The sequence below is a fragment of the Homalodisca vitripennis genome, unplaced genomic scaffold, assembly GCF_021130785.1.
Source record: "Homalodisca vitripennis isolate AUS2020 unplaced genomic scaffold, UT_GWSS_2.1 ScUCBcl_4784;HRSCAF=11160, whole genome shotgun sequence".
NCBI classification, from domain to species: Eukaryota; Metazoa; Arthropoda; class Insecta; order Hemiptera; family Cicadellidae; genus Homalodisca; species Homalodisca vitripennis.
In genome coordinates, this window is record NW_025780918.1 from 1 (window position 1) to 20,108 (window position 20,108).

A 20,108-nucleotide genomic window follows, 5' to 3' on the forward strand; every position below is an offset into this window, starting at 1 on the left:
GTTTCAGTTTATACACAATTATCTCATGTAAGTCTGGAATATGACAATGTAGATGTGACGTTGTACCGTTTAATAACCAGTTCCGTTTCGTAAAAAGTATACTTAAAAAGCTAAAATGTTCCCTTCCCGATCATGAAAATGTTCTTTGGTGATATTCCGTACTTATGTAAAAAATGTATAATGTAATTTCAATAATAATCTAGCAAGAAACAAATATAACATTCAAAAATTTAAAATATATAATTATGAATAATGGTTTTAGCAGTGAGAATACTAGAATTACAGTTTTAGTATATGTTGTTATGGATTACGCTAAGATTATATAGCTTCGATACCAATCTTTAAATCTTGTAGATCGTGATGGTAAATCAAGTTAATATAATTAAAACACTTGTGCTATACTTCTGTATAGATTAATCGTGTATTGCGAGTAATATTTAGCACATCATCATATCTATTTAATTATAGGGAATGTAGAAAACCGCAAAATACGTTTAGTATACATTTCCATAGATTAAGCTTTGTATTATATCGCTTCTTCATAACACACTCTCAGATCTCAAGCATAAGGGTAAGTTATAATAACCTAAAATATTGTTTGTACACTCATCAACAACTCTATAACATGGCTCAATGCACTCATAGACTTATGCACAGATTATAACTCAGCGACTTTTATATATGTTGTAACATGTGTCCAATACTTTGCTCGATGAAAATCAATTTTGTTTCTTTCAATTACACGTCTAAAACCCAGAGTGCTGTATTATATTTACTAAAGAGCTACATTTAACAAGGGTGACATTCTACTGTGACTGCAGAATCACATTACTGTGACTAAACACAGGATTATAGTTTTGTTTGATGACAATGTCTTATGAATGGACATTGTAACAAGTAGCTGTATTATAGGTTATTACATTTAACAATGGTGACACTCTACTGTGACTGCAGAATCACATTACTGTGACTAAACACAGGATATAGTTTTGTTTGATGACAATGTCTTATGAATGGACATGTAACAAAGTAGTATAGGTTATTACATTTAACAATGGTGACACTCTACTGTGACTGCAGAATCACATTACTGTGACTAAACACAGGATATAGTTTTGTTTGATGACAATGTCTTATGAATGGACATGTAACAAGGGTTACATTCTACTGTGACTGCAGAAATCACATTACTGTGACTAAACACAGGATATAGTTTTTGTTTTGATGACAATGTCTTATGAATGGGACATGTAACAAGGGTTACATTCTACTGTGACTGCCAGAATCACATTACTGTGGACTAAAACACAGGATATAGGTTTTGTTTGATGACAATGTTCTTATGAATGGACATGTAAAACCAAGGGTTACCATTTAACTGGTGACACTCTACTGTGACTGCAGAATCACATTACTGTGACTAAACACAGGATATAGTTTTGTTTGATGACAATGTCTTATGAATGGACATGTAACAAGGAGTTACATTCTACTTGTGACTGCAGAATCACATTACTGTGGACTAAACACAGGATATAGTTTTGTTTGATGACAATGTCTTATGAATGGACATGTAAACCAGAGTGCTGTATTATATTGACCTAAATAGCTTACATTTTAACAAGGGTTACATTCTACTGTGACTGCAGAATCACATTACTGTGACTAAACACAGGATATAGTTTTGTTTGATGACAATGTTCTTATGAATGGACATGTAAAACCCAGAGTGCTGTATTATATTGACTAAAGAGCTACATTTAACAAGGGTGGACATTCTACTTGTGACTGCAGAATCACATTACTGTGACTAAACACGAGGATATAGTTTTGTTTGATGACAATGTCTTATGAATGGACATGTAAAACCCAGAGTGCTGTATTATATTGACTAAAGAGCTACATTTAACAAGGGTGACACTCTACTGTGACTGCAGAATCACATTACGGTGACTAAACACAGGATATAGTTTTGTTTGATGACAATGTCTTATGAATGGACATGTAACAAGGGTGACATTCTACTGTGACTAAACACAGGATATAGTTTTGTTTGATGACAATGTCTTATGAATGGACATGTAAAACCCAGAGTGCTGTATTATATTGACTAAAGAGCTACATTTAACAAGGGTGACACTCTACTGTGACTGCAGAATCACATTACGGTGACTAAACACAGGATATAGTTTTGTTTGATGACAATGTCTTATGAATGGACATGTAACAAGGGTGACATTCTACTGTGACTGCAGAATCACATTACTGTGACTAAACACAGGATATAGTTTTGTTTGATGACAATGTCTTATGAATGGACATGTAACAAGTAGTATAGTGATTTGCACGATCAAATGTAATAAATCTGCCATTACTAATAACAATTTGTCGTTTATTCACTTGAGAGTGAGTAGAAGGTAATATGAAAAATACAAATATAATTTTATATTTAAATAATTTGGCTGGAAACGTAAAATAAAAAAGGAGAGACGAATGTATTATATTATAGAAGCGGATAAAGAGAAGACGTTACATTTATGTTTATTGTTTTTGTACAGAACAAGACTGCTTAATAGTGAACGATATTTGTTGGAATATTGAATTTCAGTCATATCCAATAACTTGTGTTTTATTTACCCTTCATTGTATGCAGGAACTTTATTTACCAAGTGTAAATTTTTTTCCTTTGAAAAATTCTCTGAGAGTAACCGACCTACTTAAGCTAAGCCTTATTAGTTTTTGATTTAAAATTATATATGGTAATATAGCGTTACGTAATCTTTGTTATGTTGACAGTTAAAAAAAAAGAGTTTGCATTAGTTTTTATTGAACCATACATATATATATATATATATATTATAGTTATTATGTACATATTTTCTTCAAATTTTATTTCAATATTTTTTATAAACGAAGGCAGTTCATATTTACATTTCTATTAATTAGAGCAATATTATTATCAGATAAAGTACGCACAAGAGGACACGTTGGTAAATTAATAAGTTCAGTAGTTTTACTAATAATAGTTTAAAATATATATTAAAATATATGATAAATAATAGTAATAAACTATCGAAATATATAATGCCAATACCAAAAATATAACTGTACTGGTCAGATACAACCATAGGTGTAAACTAAGAGCACCTGCACTTAGAATATGCAGTTGGAACACTTATTTGTGCTGTTAGTTACCGAGGTTTAGTAAGGCCGTTGTTAGCTACAATCAACAGGGTATGTGAAAAAAAGTCTGTGATCCATTTAAAACTCTTCGTACAGCAAGAAAAGATTAGACCTATAAAATGTGAACATTTAAGTATTTTACAGATGCTGTTAATTAAGGTAAACATATGTGTAAACATTATTTCAAAATAATAGTATTACTACTGACTGGTGGCAAGCAAAGTATATCATAGCTAGATAAAATCCACCATATATAATGGCCTGAAAAAATGATACTTTGGGATTTATTAAGGAATTAAAATATACAGGCTTCATTGAGTGACAATTTAAATTTATATTGAATAAATTTGTTTATACACAAAATATTTATATTTTACAAGCCGGATTGGTCCCTACGGTAATTAAATATTACCGGATAATATAAATATACACAAACGTGAAATATTAAGCCCCATTAATATTCTTCCTATGTGTGTTTTTTAGATGAAAGAGTTCAACAATTTAGTAATGATATATAAATTCTAAATATGCAGGTAAACACACAAAACAACGTAGACCGGTGGACAACACGTAAAATAAACGATTAGCACACATAAAAAATCTAAATTGAACAGAGATATTATTGTAACAGAAATTAAATTGTAGGCGAGGAAGTTGTCCCATCACATGGAGATCTCTTGGCAAGATAAATGTGGGTTAAGTCCGCTCAAATTTCCAAAATCATGGTTTTGATAACATAAGGTTCTCACTGCAAAATGATTTGAGTAAGGCAGTGTTACATAAAATAAGTATGACTTATCGGGTAGGGCAAACCAAGCTCAGGTCCATTTGCGAATACACCGCGGTGCCGTGAGCCCAGAGCAGGGGTCGAGATATATAACGAGAAGTCGGTGGGTGAGCGTCATCGGTATTGAGTCGCAGTAGTGATATTGTTTCACCACGCCACCGCTCACATACCAACATCCGGTACTAATTGAGTTCATTACTGACAATATATACAAAGTTAAAAGTACACTATTACTATAAATTCTTAAAAAAAAATTAATTTAGCACTGATTATATTGATGTTAAGGCCAATTATAATAAACCTTTGTTAATTACATGACAGAAACTGTGTTGAACTGTCGACTAATGTAATTTTCACTTAGTGCATTAATCTGCAATAATGAAAATGTATGTGATATGAATGATATGTTACTTATAACATAAATATAAAGTGACACGTCCATGTTATAATAATTTAAATACACAGGTAACTCAATGGTTATCACTGTTTTTAATCTCATGTTTAAACGTTCGAATGTAAATGCTTAAATATCATGACAGCTTTTCTTCAACAATTTAATCCCTTTATGGTAAATATATTATTGGAAGTTTTGCTTTTATAGAAAAGTTTGAATGTAAATCTCTGCAATGGTACAGTACTTAGTTAGACCTAATATTCCAAGAAATGCAGTGCATTATTACATCAAATTGAACAAAATGACGTTCGTTTCTATTTCCTGTATCCATCACAAGTAATCGTGTTGAATGGTTTTTATGGAACACTCTGTGGATATGGCTGTTTGTTGCAACAACAATACTGTTCTATGTACAAGCTGCAATCTCTACAAAGTCTCGCACAGTGTACGTTTCTATGACGATCCGACCTCCGGTTAAGTATTGTTTATTTAGTTATTTTGAACATCCAGCTTGTACTGCATGACTTATAATATTAAGTAGTCCCTATAGTGCTATTTCATAATCGAAACAATGGTGAATTTTTTATGAAAAAGGAACCCTTCGCATAAATATCAATAAATGCGAACAAATGCCACTACACACTACAAAGATTTATGTTATATAAGTTTATATAAGTCCCAGGAACACTGAAATCATAAACTTTTTAAGTAAGTTTTATCCTCATTACTTAGTATCAAACTACTTGGTACTACAGGGCATTTCACTGTAATCGTACGATAGAGCGGTCGCCTTGTCATGGACTCAAGGCACGATTTGTAAGCCTGTAAGATAATGTCGGCAAGACCGCTGTCCCCACAGAGCCGTCCTGGTCCTCATCTTATCATATTGTGACCGTGAGCAGTCTCATTATTAAATTAGGGGTATTTGTACCCCAATGGCAGTAGCTGTGCGGCTCTGAATCTCATAGCGGTAGGACCGTAAGCGATCTTGGGTTAAAAAATGGGTCTTGTTAACCTTTTTTACCCCTTTGGCGACCGCAGTGCTGCAGTGGACCTTGCCTCGATATGTTGTATAATCGGGCTTGTTTTCTCGTCATCAAAGTCTAGGTTTCTTTGCCAATTTGTTCACCGTTGACAGTGTGTCGACATCGCTTTGGATGTCTTCTTTATTGTAAACCGTTGGTGAACGATTGACCGATGTTTTCCCTTGAAACGTGTATCTTACCTCGATGACAGTAACTGTTGTAGTGGAGTGAGAGAGGTGTCGTAAACTGCCCTATCCGGACTACCCATGGACATCGGTTGAGCCCCTGGAAGCCTTGATCGAGCTAGCTCTTCGTGTGTTTGGTATGTAGCGAGAACAAGGTCGTTGAGTTGGCATCATTACACAAAACCTTTTATTTTAACCATCTGCTGTTTACCTTTCTAACCAGGTCTGGCAATTTATTGTTAACTTGGTAATATCATAAACCTTTCATAGGCAACCGAGCCGTGTTTGCTTGTTTTCATTGGTGTTAGTATAATTTTGATTCATGCTCCATCTAAACCGGATCTTTATATTTTATGTCATCCCATTCGTGTCAGTCTTATTCGTGGTTTTGTGGTGCAGGATATTTTTGGTTTAATTTTTATTCTAACTGCAATCTCACTCTGTCTGATTCAATCCCAATACTCTCACGAGAATGACTAGCTAGTGGTGTCGAGAAAGCTCGTACATTTCAAATAATCCATTACTATGGTTTCTTGTACTAACAGATTTTCAGACTTACGTTATGCAAAACAAAACGTATGTTTAGTCTTACCCTTCAGCAACTGGTAGCCATTTGATTTACTGGAATATGAAAACAACTCGCTGGAAAAAATCTAGCGATATTTTATATGTTTGCATAACATACAAAAAATAAAAGCACTAAATATTTATTTTGTATTACTTGAAAATATAGTAAATTTAAATTTCCCTTATAAAATTTAAGAAAAATCTTTATTTTATCAATGATTGCTAAAAGTATTTCACGTAGATTTATGGTAACACTAATTTTATTGGAAAGTAAAAAAAATATTCCGTCACTTAAATTACCAAATTAATCACCAGAATATATAACACGTTTAACCACCCGGAAAAATAAACCTGTTAGTTATATTTTTTTATGTTACAGCAAGGTCTAAGACTAGAAAAACTTAGTTTCTTATAGTTCTGAGAAGGCAGTTGCTTATTTACGACAAGATGAAGTTGACCTAGCCTTTTGCTTTATGATTTATGAAGCAGGCTATTATACTTGACAACATATTATTCTCGACACTTAAATTATTTAACTTAGCGCTCATTATAAACATATTTCTAAAGAATTTTGAATATTTATCTGTCATCAGCAGCTGGTTTTTAAATGTGTAGGCAAACGAAACAGCAACTAAAACATGAATATACTAATTACAAAAACATTTTATTGTAAAACGTGCTAGATTATATATTAAATGCGATTATAAAAAGAAATAAGGTAGAAATACCGTATCCAAATTTTTTTTCAACGAGTAAACATGTATAAAGATAGTAAATCCATTAATAATCTTTTAATGAACCATTAAGGTGTTCTGGTTCACACCGCTTTGCAATTTTAGTGAAACAATTAAAATTTCAAAAGTTTTCGGCTTTGCTGTGATGAGCATTCATCACTAAACAAATTTAAAAAAAAATTACGACCAGTAACACAAGTCCGCAACGCCGGTGATTGAAGGGGGCGTAGTTTACCACGATTTCTTGAAGTCTAACCAATCCAACCAATCGTCCATCAGTACGGATTCCTCATTACAGGTACCACAGTTTCGTTGTCATTCATTGTCATCTAAGATGACATTATTTTTCATTCTTATTACTTCTAAGCTTTTTTATTATCTCAGTAGTATGGCACTAGTTCAAATACGTTTTTTGTACTCCTTGAATGTTTAATTACGCAAATATATTCTATGAAGTCTGGCTTTCTGCATCGTAACGTTTTGTGTGCCTGCCTTATGAGTTCGCAAACTCGTGCAGATATTAAATTTTGTTTCTCCACCATAAACTGAACCATAAGGCTTACATCGTGGAATCGTGTCGTTCTTTTGTCTTATATCTTTCAAAAATCAGCCTAGAATAGTTATTTCCTGCCTCATAAATATCATAGCGACGTTAACAGCTGTTTCTCGTATATAAAAAGATTTTATAGTTATATGCGTTCTGACACGTAACTTTCATAATTAGTATTTGATACTTCATAGTTTTTTGTTCTATAGTGTACCGTTTCCAGTATTATTTCCTCTTTACAACATTTTATTTATATTTTCTAAGGGTGGTTAGCTTAAAATTCGTGTTGACGGTGTGTTCAGGCGAGTGTGTCCATTTAAAGGTAATTAACCCTTTACCTTCTACCATTTAACATAATTACAGATTTTATTGCAGCAATATCTGCTCCTTTATCACGTGAATACAAATACAAATACGTGTACATTAGTAACGGTAACGAAATGTTATATAAAGTACTCCATTATATATTCCATAAACATTCCATTATTCCACGTACAAATATTTAATGCGTGCTTTAAACTAAGAACTAAGAAGTTAAGTGTTCTAAAAACTTAAAAATTCTTGAGACAATTTCTTGCATACAAGATATCTCCCTTTTCATAAAATCCTGTAAATAAAATGTTACACGTGTTCAATTAGTACCATAACAATATACTGAAACTTAGTTAACAGCAACCAAAGGGTCAACAGTGGCCTTCAGCCCTTGCTCCCTTGACAACGGGAACCTCATTACTAAGTTACAAACTTGCCATTAGAGCATACATGTTACACTAGCTAAGGGCTACAGTTATACAATGATAAGGAATATCACATTCACCCTTCGGCTACCTACACATTCGGGTTATTACCATTGTATAGCTGCAAACGTTAGCCAATAGGATTGTGTGAGAGAGGAGTGTATTACATGGTTGTAATGACTTCTTGTAAACTCCAGTTGTCTTACTACAGTTTGGATCATTCGACTAAATGTCGAAGTTCCACATAATATTTATAAAACATTAATTTATGTAATGGAGCTAAATTCTTCATTTAATCTTAAATATCACTGCCGTTGAAGCCTACAAACAGGAATAAAGAGTTAGATGAGTTTTACAGATCAGTAATAGAAAACAAGACAGTATACTAATTGTTAACAACAATTAGAGATTTAGTTGTCACTGCATTACCTCAGGGGTCTTTATTGGTCCAATCTTGTTTTATATTCATCAATGACCGTTTGTATATCCAGACCCCGAACACGATGTGACGATGCAATACCGGACGGAATTAGGATCGTCATATAGCCGAATATTCATAATACTTTTTTGGGTAAACGTTACCAAATGATTGTCGAACTGTTAATATGGTTCGACAAATACCTAAAATTAAATATGGAATAATTAAAGTTTATATTTTTTCACAGAAACAATGGTAGAAAACTCAACTTATATTATTATGGCCAGTTATTATTTAAATTTATAAAGTGGAGAATATTTCTTTCCTAAGGGTGGTATTAGACCATAAAATTACCAAAAAATTAGGATGGAAAACCTTATATCCTAAACTTCACTGTTGCGTACTAAAATGAGTTTTATTAAAACTGATTGATACAGTTTTATTTATTTTTCATTCTCAATAAACCTACGGTAAGCTTATCTCGTGCACTGGTAATAAAGTTAAATAGAGAAAAATGTATTACTGACCAAATTTATCTCAACATTGAGATAAAAATTTGTACGGCTCCATCATTCTTTTTTATTATAGTCTTTTCAACCTGAATAGATAAAATCGTTAGTATAATACCCGTAGTGGAGAAAGGCTTAGAGATCAGACACTAATCCCAGCTTGTATGAGAAAGATGGGTGCAGTCTGGGGGTGCGCCTATAACTAACCACTACAGAGTGGGGAAACTATAGAACCTCTAAAGGACAAATATTAAAGGTCATGTGAGAGGAAATGAGAATCAGTATTAAAATACCGACTTCCAATAGATAATACCATAGTTTGTATTGATAGTTTCTGTATCTTTTGATTTTATTATAATTCACGTATAAACTGGCTAACATGGCAACCGCGATTCTGCGTTAACATGTATCCAGGTTTCAAACGTATTTAGTTAGCCGGATATATATTTTATAAAAAACATTTCTGTAATTTTTCAAATCGCAATGTAACCAAAAGGTTAAAACCGCAAGTATAGTAAAAAATTTTAAAATGATGTAACCTAATTAAAAGAAATATACTAAAAAGTACTTAAAGTAGTGAAAAACTGACATAGTTTGCCCACATTCTGTCATATATTGGTTAGAAATACAATAATTTTTAGGTATGTATTTTATCCTTTTTAACTGCAACGACCTGTGACCACAAGGGCTATTAGTCTTTGAAACTATAATAGTTAAATAATTATAGTATTTTGTATAGAATGTTTCGAACTTAGATACAAAGTCTATACAATACAATTAATTTATTTTATATAAAAATACAACTACCACCAGTTTAAAATTTATTTTTAAAGGACGTAAATTGTTAAAATAATCCAGATGACTACCTAATCATATTTACTTTTTAACGATTGCTTCACATTTTTGTACATATTTATTATTTGTGGAACATAATCAAACATGTTTAAACCTAGAAACCAAATATGAAATTTCATACTAAAATATCCATTAGCTTATAATTTATTTACTTATGTTGATGAAAAGAGTCACAACTAACTTTACGGCAGATTTCGCAGACTAACTCTTGCAGATATAAGAGCTTGCTTACCATTACACTTCGGCATATACGAGTTTCTTGCTCGGTACTCAGTCACTATTTTGAAATGTATACACATTATGAATCCAAGGTTACAATAGTTACAGATCAATGTATTAATTATTGTGTCAAATTTAAAACATACTTTTAATAACTGCGTGCTTAGCATTTGTTGTAGTAACATAATTATTATTGCTCTAAATCATAATATTAAAACATATTTCCTTGATTAAAACTCATAAAACCAATACTTTATGACTCGTAGTCACTTTAGTATAACCAACGCAACGGTGTAAAAGAAGATACGTTTTATAATTGTTAATTACTTCAAGTTTAGTTAAAACTCTTTAATTTGTTTTAACCCTTTCAGGGCCAGGAGCTAATATGAGATGTTGCAAAGTTTTGTCACATCTCATATCCCCTTGTGACTAGTCAAAAGTGCCAGGCTAAAATTTGCGATTTTGCAGTCTCTTATATTAAAATATATAAGTTTTCATAAAAATTAGAGAATGACCTAAAGGTTGCACCAAATTACTCGTATAGATATATGTACTGTCAACAAAAAATATATAGATGTAGCTTTAAGTAATTTAAAGTATACAAAAATGTATTAATAGCTTACATAAACAATTTTTTTTTTTTTTTTTTTTTGCAAATAACTAAAAAAGGAAAAATAATTTTAACTACTTTATAATTTTAGCTACTTTATTATATTATACATTTAGAAAGGAACAACCATAAAAAGTGTTTTGTTATTTCTCTCATAAGTAATTATTTTTATGACACATTTTGTAAAAATACGCACAATTGTACTTCACAACATTTTATAAGTGTTAAAGCAACTGACTCTTACATGGCAAGAAACTTAAAATAAATATTCACATTATGGATGTACCGGTAAACAGATGATTGTAGGATCCATAAAAAGTTTCAAAACAGTTAAAAACACTATTTACTAAGAAATATTTACACACTTTTTTTTAAATTTATTTACACATTTTCTATTTACAAATTTGCTATTTACAATTTCACTCCTGTGAGTTCGCAAATTGTCAGTCATTGTAACTACTACACACAATAGCTAAGCACGTAACAACTGAAACTTCTAATATTTACAACCACAAAATAAAATAAGATCGAGTATGCTGATAATGTGTACGTGACAATTATGAAATAGAAATACATAGACCTCAAAAATTAAAATGATATACATATTAATTATCTACAAATATACTAGGGAATAAAAAAATATACAACTTTACGCATTTGACGTCGTGTTTATTTAAGAAAACGACGAATATCAAGGAGACAATATTTCGCATATGTCACCGACGCCAATATTTTGCCGCCTGGTACTTTTCAGACACGATCTATGGCGGCAATATATTGCCGCCTGGTCCGGAAAGGGTTAAATACATAAAGGAGATATATTGCGGATATTGCGGCTAACAGATATTCAGTGAAATATAATAAAATATCAGAAAGTCACTGATCTAATAACTTAATTCTAACATATTAGTAAGAAATTCTTCAAATTTCTTCGTTAAAAAAGATGATAATGCGTGATATTCCACGGCTATAATACCATAACTTGCAGTTATCCATTGTTTGTTATCTACTGAGTTAGAAATTATATTGCAAGCATATATCTGTAAACACATTACTTTAAACCAATGTACAGTATTAACCCAAAATATTTTTGATATAACAAACATTGAGTATTTAAAGCAAAAGATCCACAGAAAATAACGAAAACTGCTATCAGCTCTAGACACCCTTTGTATATCATAAGCATACAGTTTAACCTGAAGTAAAATTCCGCATAAGGTTAAAAGCTATAATTTTTAAGGAAAGTATGAATAATTCTTAAAGAGTAATAATCTATCAATAATATAGTAATTCATTAATCTACATGACATTAAATATTTTAAGGTGCTTCTCTTTCAATAATATGGAAGATATGTATAATATATATTTTTACACTCCGTGCATTTTAACATACATAATAGTGACATTACATTAAATAGTGTTGTTAATAAAGTTTACGTCTATTGTTATTTATTGTACCAGCAATGGATAAAAAAACAGAAAATACGATTTTCAACTCACTACAATATGCTTTAAAAAGTGGTATGGTGGGAGGGTTCAATTAAATGTGATTGATGACTTCAACTACAAATCATTTTTATCTTACTTCAGCGTGTGAAATCTCTTAAATTTTGAACCAGATGAGGCAATGAGAGTAGCAATTTACTTATAGTAAAGGTCTGTTCACTTTAAAGTCTAGGGGTCGAAAGGATAGGTAATTTTGAGCTTATTCGTCGCCGACTATTGTGGATCTCTTATGACGATCATGACTCAAGATTCAAAGAGTCACGTTTATGTCAGCATCAAGTTCCATATTCTACTCTAAGATTAAGGTAAACTGGAGCTAAATTCAACATACGTTATTAATAACAATTAGTTGCGCATGATCTTCAACGGATAGTTAACACTAACTTATTGGGTAAAATTACTCACATAATAATTCAGTATTATTTTAAATAGTAAAAATATGAATAGTATTAAAGCCTATTCACATCGTTATATACTGTTTTTGGAATAATGTTTTCAAAGTAATCATGTATAAAATGTTAATTAGTATAAAATTTCATATTTAATTTGAGAAAAAGATTATACGATTGGCAGTAAAGCACCACTACAGTATATAACTACAGTAGAGTGTTAAGCTAGAAACACTAACGCTCTGCTTGTTAGTTTTCGAAATTATTTTAGGTAGTCTACCGATATTCGCGTATACTACCTGTCCCGTCCTATGGAACTGTGACGTCAGCAACCTTCAGCAAGATTATGCGTGCAACTACAGTCCGCATAAACATTCCGGACAAACAGATTCCAATAAACCTTTCTTAAAGTGCACATTCATTTAAAATAAAGCACTGATTCTAAAACGAACATTCCTTATACACTGGGTATAACACACTATATACACACTGATATGTGGTTTAATTAGTGTGTCTTTCAGTGCAGTAATTACAACATACTTGTAAATGTAAGAAAGCAGTATATTGTAAAAATTGCTTTACTACTGATTTATGCAAAAAAATTAATCAACTTTTGATATATATTCTGTGTACGTATTTGACACACACACACACACACACACACACACACACACACACACACACACACACACACACACACACACACACACACATATATATATATATATATATATATTTAATTATTGTGAGCATGTGTATGTAATTGAATTCCTCCCATACAGCTGGACCGATCCTAATGAGTTTTTTGTTTGTCTTCAGGTGGATTCGAGAATCGTTTTGATTTATAAATTTAAGCTGTTGAAAATAGAATTTTGGAGATGAAAGATAACTGTTTTAAAGAGCCTGCACTTTTTAATTACAAACTGCAAGTAAGAGACAGTTGCGTATTTTAAATATCCAACACCATTTGAAGGCGCTAAGTTATGATTTATATTCGTCTTTAAAATAAACTTATGGTTAAACTTATTTAAAGCTTGAGTGTTATACCAGTACATGTAAGTGTAGCATAATGTCTTTTTATAATTTTGTTGTAGTTCACAGGACACCTCGACCTTCAAACATTTTAAAATTTTCCATAATTCAATTTATAAACATAAGCTGTAATGATCGTCATGAAGTAGTGTTCATTATTCATTGAACGTTACTTAAATTACTGAGTGTTTGTGAAAATTAACTTGTCTATTGTCATACATTACATATTATAACTGTCGCAAAACATAATTTCAGTTTTGTTACAATTACTCAAACTTGTATCTAAATATCCCAATCCAAATAATTTTATATTTGTAAAAGTGCCTTTATTTCTTTGTATGGTTTTACGCATAACATTTTCAACCATACGTGTTAGAATTTGACGTAGACATTCTTAGGAACACTCGGATGAATGTACGCCTATTTAGGTGAAGCTTCGCTGGACTGAACTTCTGAACTAATGTAATAATTCCAACTCTAATGTTACAAAAGTGTTTTTTTAGTTTATATATAAACAAACACATAGTATGATTGTTAATGTACTTTTAGCTGTAAATATTTATCAATTATTTAGTATTAGATATAAAAGCCAACGTTACTATCCAACAAAATTAGAATAGCGATAAATATAAACTTTTTCTTTATCGAGACAACAAAGCAAACTCACCATTGGCGCTGGAAATACAATTCACTCCAACCAATGGTCATACACGTGTTTCTTCATTCGTAATTAACATTATTTAAGGTTTTTGTAAACTACTCAAACCTGGTAACAGCTAATAAGATGTGGCTGCTTTATATTAAGATAAATGTTTACGATAGTAATTGTACTTTGACCTTGTATTGTGTACTTAATATTCAAACTAATATTAGCCAACGACAATTAAATTCAACATGGCTTTTATTCAGCTGGAACAGGCATCGGCTGCATTGGGCGTCCTGAGTCCATCTTCATTCTGGAAATAACGTAAACTTCCAGTGTTCTGTTCTGACTGCCGAGTTGATTTTCCTAATACACAATTCAAATTTTGTACTTCGCTCATTGTCAAATTCCAATACTAAAAGGTCTTAGGATATTTAAAGTGGTTGCAATTAGAATAATAAGGCCTGAAAAAGAAAGACACCACTTTTAAAATGGTTTGGTAATGATAGGTTCCCTCTGTTCAGTTTTGGCAGCACGGGTAATTCTTCTCAGTACTTAATTTTTTTAACAATAAATTACTAGAGAAACATGAATTTTTTTAGGGAGAAACCTTAGGCGTAGGAGTGGACAGAAAAATTTTACAACAAAATATACACTGCTATGTAAATTTAACATTTCTTGGAACATATGCACTATGATTCAATTAAAACCTGTGGACATCTTCATTATTTAGTAATAACTTTTTAACTTATGTACAATTAAGGATAATACGTGTTATTTACTCAATTGCTTAGGTTAAATTCTACAGTTTTCTAAATGATTAATAAGGCTTCTGGTGTTTAACCACGAAAAGATTAAAAGACTGCCATAATTAAACTGATAGGAGTATTTTCATAGATATTTCAATATAATCACCCATATTTCACATAAAAACTTTTAGTTAAGCTATCATTCATCAAATTTGTATCGTAATTATTAGACAATATCTTATTTAATCTTGATATAAAAACCATAAAAACTGAAAATTATTGAGGAAATGGAAGTAATAACGATATTTTGACAGATTTATAGGATTAAAACAATGTTTGTATTATTTATAACATATATAGTAAGTATAATTGGTGTAATGTACTAATTATTTAACACGTATATCCTTTACATCCATTTTAAAATTTACAGTTTACACAATCTTTTAAACTTAAAAGTTAGACATGCACTAGATGTTTAGTTCCAACCATAATTCCAACATTGTTCGTTATATATATATATATATATATATATATATATATATATATATATATATATATATATTATATATATATATATATATAGAGAGAGAGAGAGAGAGCGAAGAGAGAGAGAGAAAGAAAGAGAGAGACTCACAGTTTTTATGACAGCAATACAAATGTATCTGAAGTTTCTCTTCACGTATAACTGATACCAGCAAAAGTTTCACTATACCGTATTTACTTTATATATAAGACTTCTTTGTATTGCAGTCGTTGGCAACCACTAACACCATAACTATCAAAACAATGTACCATTGTTAACAATGCTAATTGTATTTGTTTGGTTGAGTCTGGAATTGAATGAGTATTACCAGATTAGTAGCCACAGTAGCTGCCATCGATGTCAACATTTGTTTGTTGACTTTAAAAAATCCTCCTGCATAAAACTCTAGGTGTTTCTTTGTCAGCTGGAACAAAAATGAATTCAACTCTTTCCTCAGTCCCGGGTTTATGTTTGGGTTGGTTATCACCTTGCTGATTACTGGTTTCGTCTCCTGAGCCACTCGAGTGACGTCAGAGCTTGAGGAGACGATCATACATAGGTAACATGTCATAGACAGTGTCCAAAATATCGCTATAATAACTCCTGTTTCGTCTTTAATTACAAGATATATGAAGAGCAAATATAGACAGGAAGTGACACGTAGAAAGCCATAGAAGATGGAGGCCAGTAACAGGTCACTGTAGAAATCATTGGCTTGGCCTACAGCATCACAAAGCAAATGGTAAGCGATCATGAGAGAGTTGATCCTGTCATTGACGTTACGATCCTGATTGTGACGTAGATGTGGTGGATTCCGTTGTCGCATTGACTGTATATAAATGTCATTGTTCACTTCTTGTATAATATTCGTGTGGATCCTTCTAAATCTTTCGGATATGCAGTGAGTGATAGGTTGAAAATGGATCAACATACAAGTTTGTTCACATTGTATGATAATGAAACTAACAGTATTCAATCCATTCATTATTAGAGCTGTGTGATTGTCTGCCAAAGATAAGATCGTGTGTATGCGTACTACTTGAACTAACATTGGAGCGACTACTGAGATAGCAATGAGAGCAGTAGTTTTTACACTCAGACCAAATGTAGTTGTCTCCAGTTGAAGTTTTTGATCAAATCTATTTAGACTATTGCAGATGTCTAGGAACTTTGAATACTTCCTGCCATAGCTGTTGAACATTATTACTTTTTATCCATATGATAGAGACCGAGATTACAGTCGCAGTGAAGATAGTAGTGTTGGATTCTTTTTTAGTTTCTATAAAGGAGTATCTGTTGGTAGTGATCATGTAGATGTTGAAGCCGTAAAACGTTACTTGAAATAGAGTCACGATCAAGCCCCAACAGAAAATTGCTGGAGAAAATGTCAGCTTCTTAGTTCCTGACGGTTGTATCGTATACTTCAGAGGGAATCTCATAAATACTTGGCAAAATAAAAGATCTCTTTCCGAAATAACATTCATATTGACACGAAAACTAAGTTTTACAGTGTAAATAATTCTATAAGCATACACATGTATTTCAATATTTATAAAGAGTAGTAAGTTTTAACGGGATAGTATTACATTATAAATAGCTAGTATAATTAGGGGGTATATTTTGAGATATGTAAAAATGTAACATATTTCATTTTCCTAAATTCGGGTTACAACGAGTGTATGTGTGTATCGATACAAAGCTAAACATAGCAGTTTAAACATCACTGTAATCATCGAGTGTCTTGCTTAATACCATACAATAAAACGATTTGTATACTCAATATCTTCTAATGGCTGTCAATATAACTGAGTTGATAAATTTTCCATTAAAATAAAACCAAACCAATATTCATGAACTTTGTCACGTGTTGCACACTTCATCACAGCATTTTGTTATTGTATAGTTCACAATAGGTACACGTGTGCGATTTAAAAAATGTGTATTTAATCTATAATGTTTTAATTAAAAAACCCTATTAAAAATATGATTTCTCTATCATACTCATACCGCTTAAATTGGCACAGTTACAATTTGTGTTTTATAATTCAAACATCCATAGGAGTTGACATATAATTGTGACCTCTTGAACTATTTATTTCTTTATTTTCCCATGTAGAAGAACGATGATAATTGATATTCATGTGCATAATGCTCTAAAGAGAAAAAGATGGGTTCATAAAAGTCAACAAACGATATGCCTTGAAATGACGTTGTAACCTCTACAAGAAATATATTTATGTTCTTTTAACACTTGATCTTCTGTCCTATAAAAATTAACATTGTCACACACGTGACTTACGCACTCAATATAAAGGCTTATCATGAAGGTCTAATATACAATAGGTTGAAATGTGGTTGCGACACACAGATGAACTATACTTTTTATATATTTTATTTTTATAAATTATTTTCTAATTTGCAGATAAGGCGATATCCTGTATGTTACTAATACTAGTATAGTGCGTTATACATAAATCACTCACATACGAATTGCCCTACGTCAGTGTTATGTAGGTTACATAATGCAGTTGGATTATTAGCTAGATAGCTAGGGAGTAAATCTGCTTATATCTACTGACACAAACAACCTAATATTTCGTAATGTATGAACCACGTGGTATTAACTCTTGAAAGTGCATTTCTTAATTGCAAATAAATCAATATATCACGTCTCAGGTGCTAGGGGAATCAGCAATAGACCTTTCCGGGGCATATTTATAAATGTTTTCGTGGAAAATTATGACAGAGCTGTGGAAGGTTTTTACAGTTAAATGGTCGGTTTGTTCATCATTCATGTATAATGAAATGTGGGGATTTATAAAGGTTCAGTTTTTTGAGTACTCTTTCTATCGATTATTTATTTTTTTATTTTCCCATTTCTTGCAGGATATGTAGTTGAAAATGTGAAAAAAATTTAAGGGAAAGTTTCATTGACTAAATAAAATAAGATTATGGTATCAGAGAAAGTGGGAAACCCTAACCTGTCACGTTTCAACATTTAATGTCATTTTTTTTCCTTTAAAATTTTCCTCTCCAATTACGTAAAGTCTGCAGTGTGGTGTGATAAATTTTTGCGAGGAATAACCGGATGAAGTGATAGTCTCAACTGAGTACAATATGAGAAAAGCCTAAAATTACTTCCAGTCTAGGTACGATTTGAAACTATGCTTCTATGACACATAAACTAATAGTCCATCGACAACTTAGACATTGCGGTTTGGGTCTCTCCAGAAGTTCACGTCCTCAAAAGGGCAAGGCATATCGCGATGGGCCACTGTCCAGACACTGTCTCTGCATGGCCTATTACTTCTGGCTAGTCTCTCTTATGCCTTGTCAAGCTCTATTTATATAGGTACAACCTGTTCCGCCGACTCTTCATTTCTACCTGAGTGAAATCGTTGTTATTTTCATCATTGGTTTGATTATCTGTCTGTAGATGTTTTTTTAGTGCGATCGCCTCTCCAGGCGATGGCTTACCGGCTAAACACCTGGCCTATTGGCCACCGAGCTGGTTTGTATCTAGATTTGCACTTGAGCGTCTTATTCTCTATGGGCTAGGGGCATTTTATTTTAGGTATTATTATGATAAAACTATTTAGAAAGATAATTTTATCTGATGGTTTACACAAAAAATAATACTTATGCTGAAAAACTCTTTCAAAATATGAGGCCAGTTTGAAATTATAAATATATTTCAGTGTATAGCAATCTGTTTTTAAATCATAAAGAACGTTGCTATAATTTCAATAAAACAACCAATAACCCAATAAATGATTACTATTTAAAACTTATGCGATTTATGTCTGAGTTTTAGCGAAACGTATTACTCAAGGCGCTGGAACCATTTCCATTGCCTCTGTCTGTCCGCACGATATCCTAAGAACAAACTGAACTGTAGACATAAAGTTGTGCATGATGCTTAGGTTTTAATCAGGCAGATTCAATGTTCGAGTATGTTAAATGTCACTCCATGGGATTAAGTTGATCATGATTGATATTATCATATTTATTTTACAGATAACCATGATTAGTGAAACAAGGGTTGTGACAACGATAGAATTAGTAAATAAATACATTTTAAAAATAACAGATTATAATTGTATGTCATTTTTCATATTAAAACTTGTAGCTTTATACTTGAAATTTTCCATAAAATTTCAAATAAGATATTAATAAGTGCTATACTTAAATATATTTTAATGACATCCTTTTCCCAACTAAGCTAGTTATAACCTCTTCATGTAAGTAATACTAAACATTAACACATTGACTATGCTGTACCCACATTAGTACTAATCCGAAAGTCTTAAAGTCAGTACACGGCCTCGACATACCTTCATTCTTGTCGCAGTGAAGGTTATCATTGATACGCTTTACACTAGTTCATATAAAATATATTTTATATAAGATGCATTCAAATAATGAACTCCGAATTTTCTATACTCTAAAAACCGATGAGGCACAAGATAAACAAATAACATTTTTAGAAATTCAAA

At 31.7% G+C, this 20,108-nt stretch overlaps 1 protein-coding gene across 1 annotated transcript; it reads right to left on the reverse strand.

Annotated features, from left to right (window-relative positions):
- Positions 1 to 15,895: 15,895 nt before the first annotated feature.
- Positions 15,896 to 16,438, reverse strand: LOC124373095 (gustatory and pheromone receptor 32a-like). The gene has a single exon (XM_046831487.1). It carries the CDS (start codon positions 16,436 to 16,438, stop codon positions 15,896 to 15,898), a length of 543 nt encoding a protein of 180 aa, XP_046687443.1.
- Between the last annotated feature and the right edge of the window lie 3,670 nt (positions 16,439 to 20,108).

What these genes read in the sequence shown, in the direction of transcription:
- LOC124373095 (XM_046831487.1), bottom strand. Translation starts at nt 16,438, where the DNA reads ATGCGACAACGGAATCCACCACATCTACGTCACAATCAGGATCGTAAC.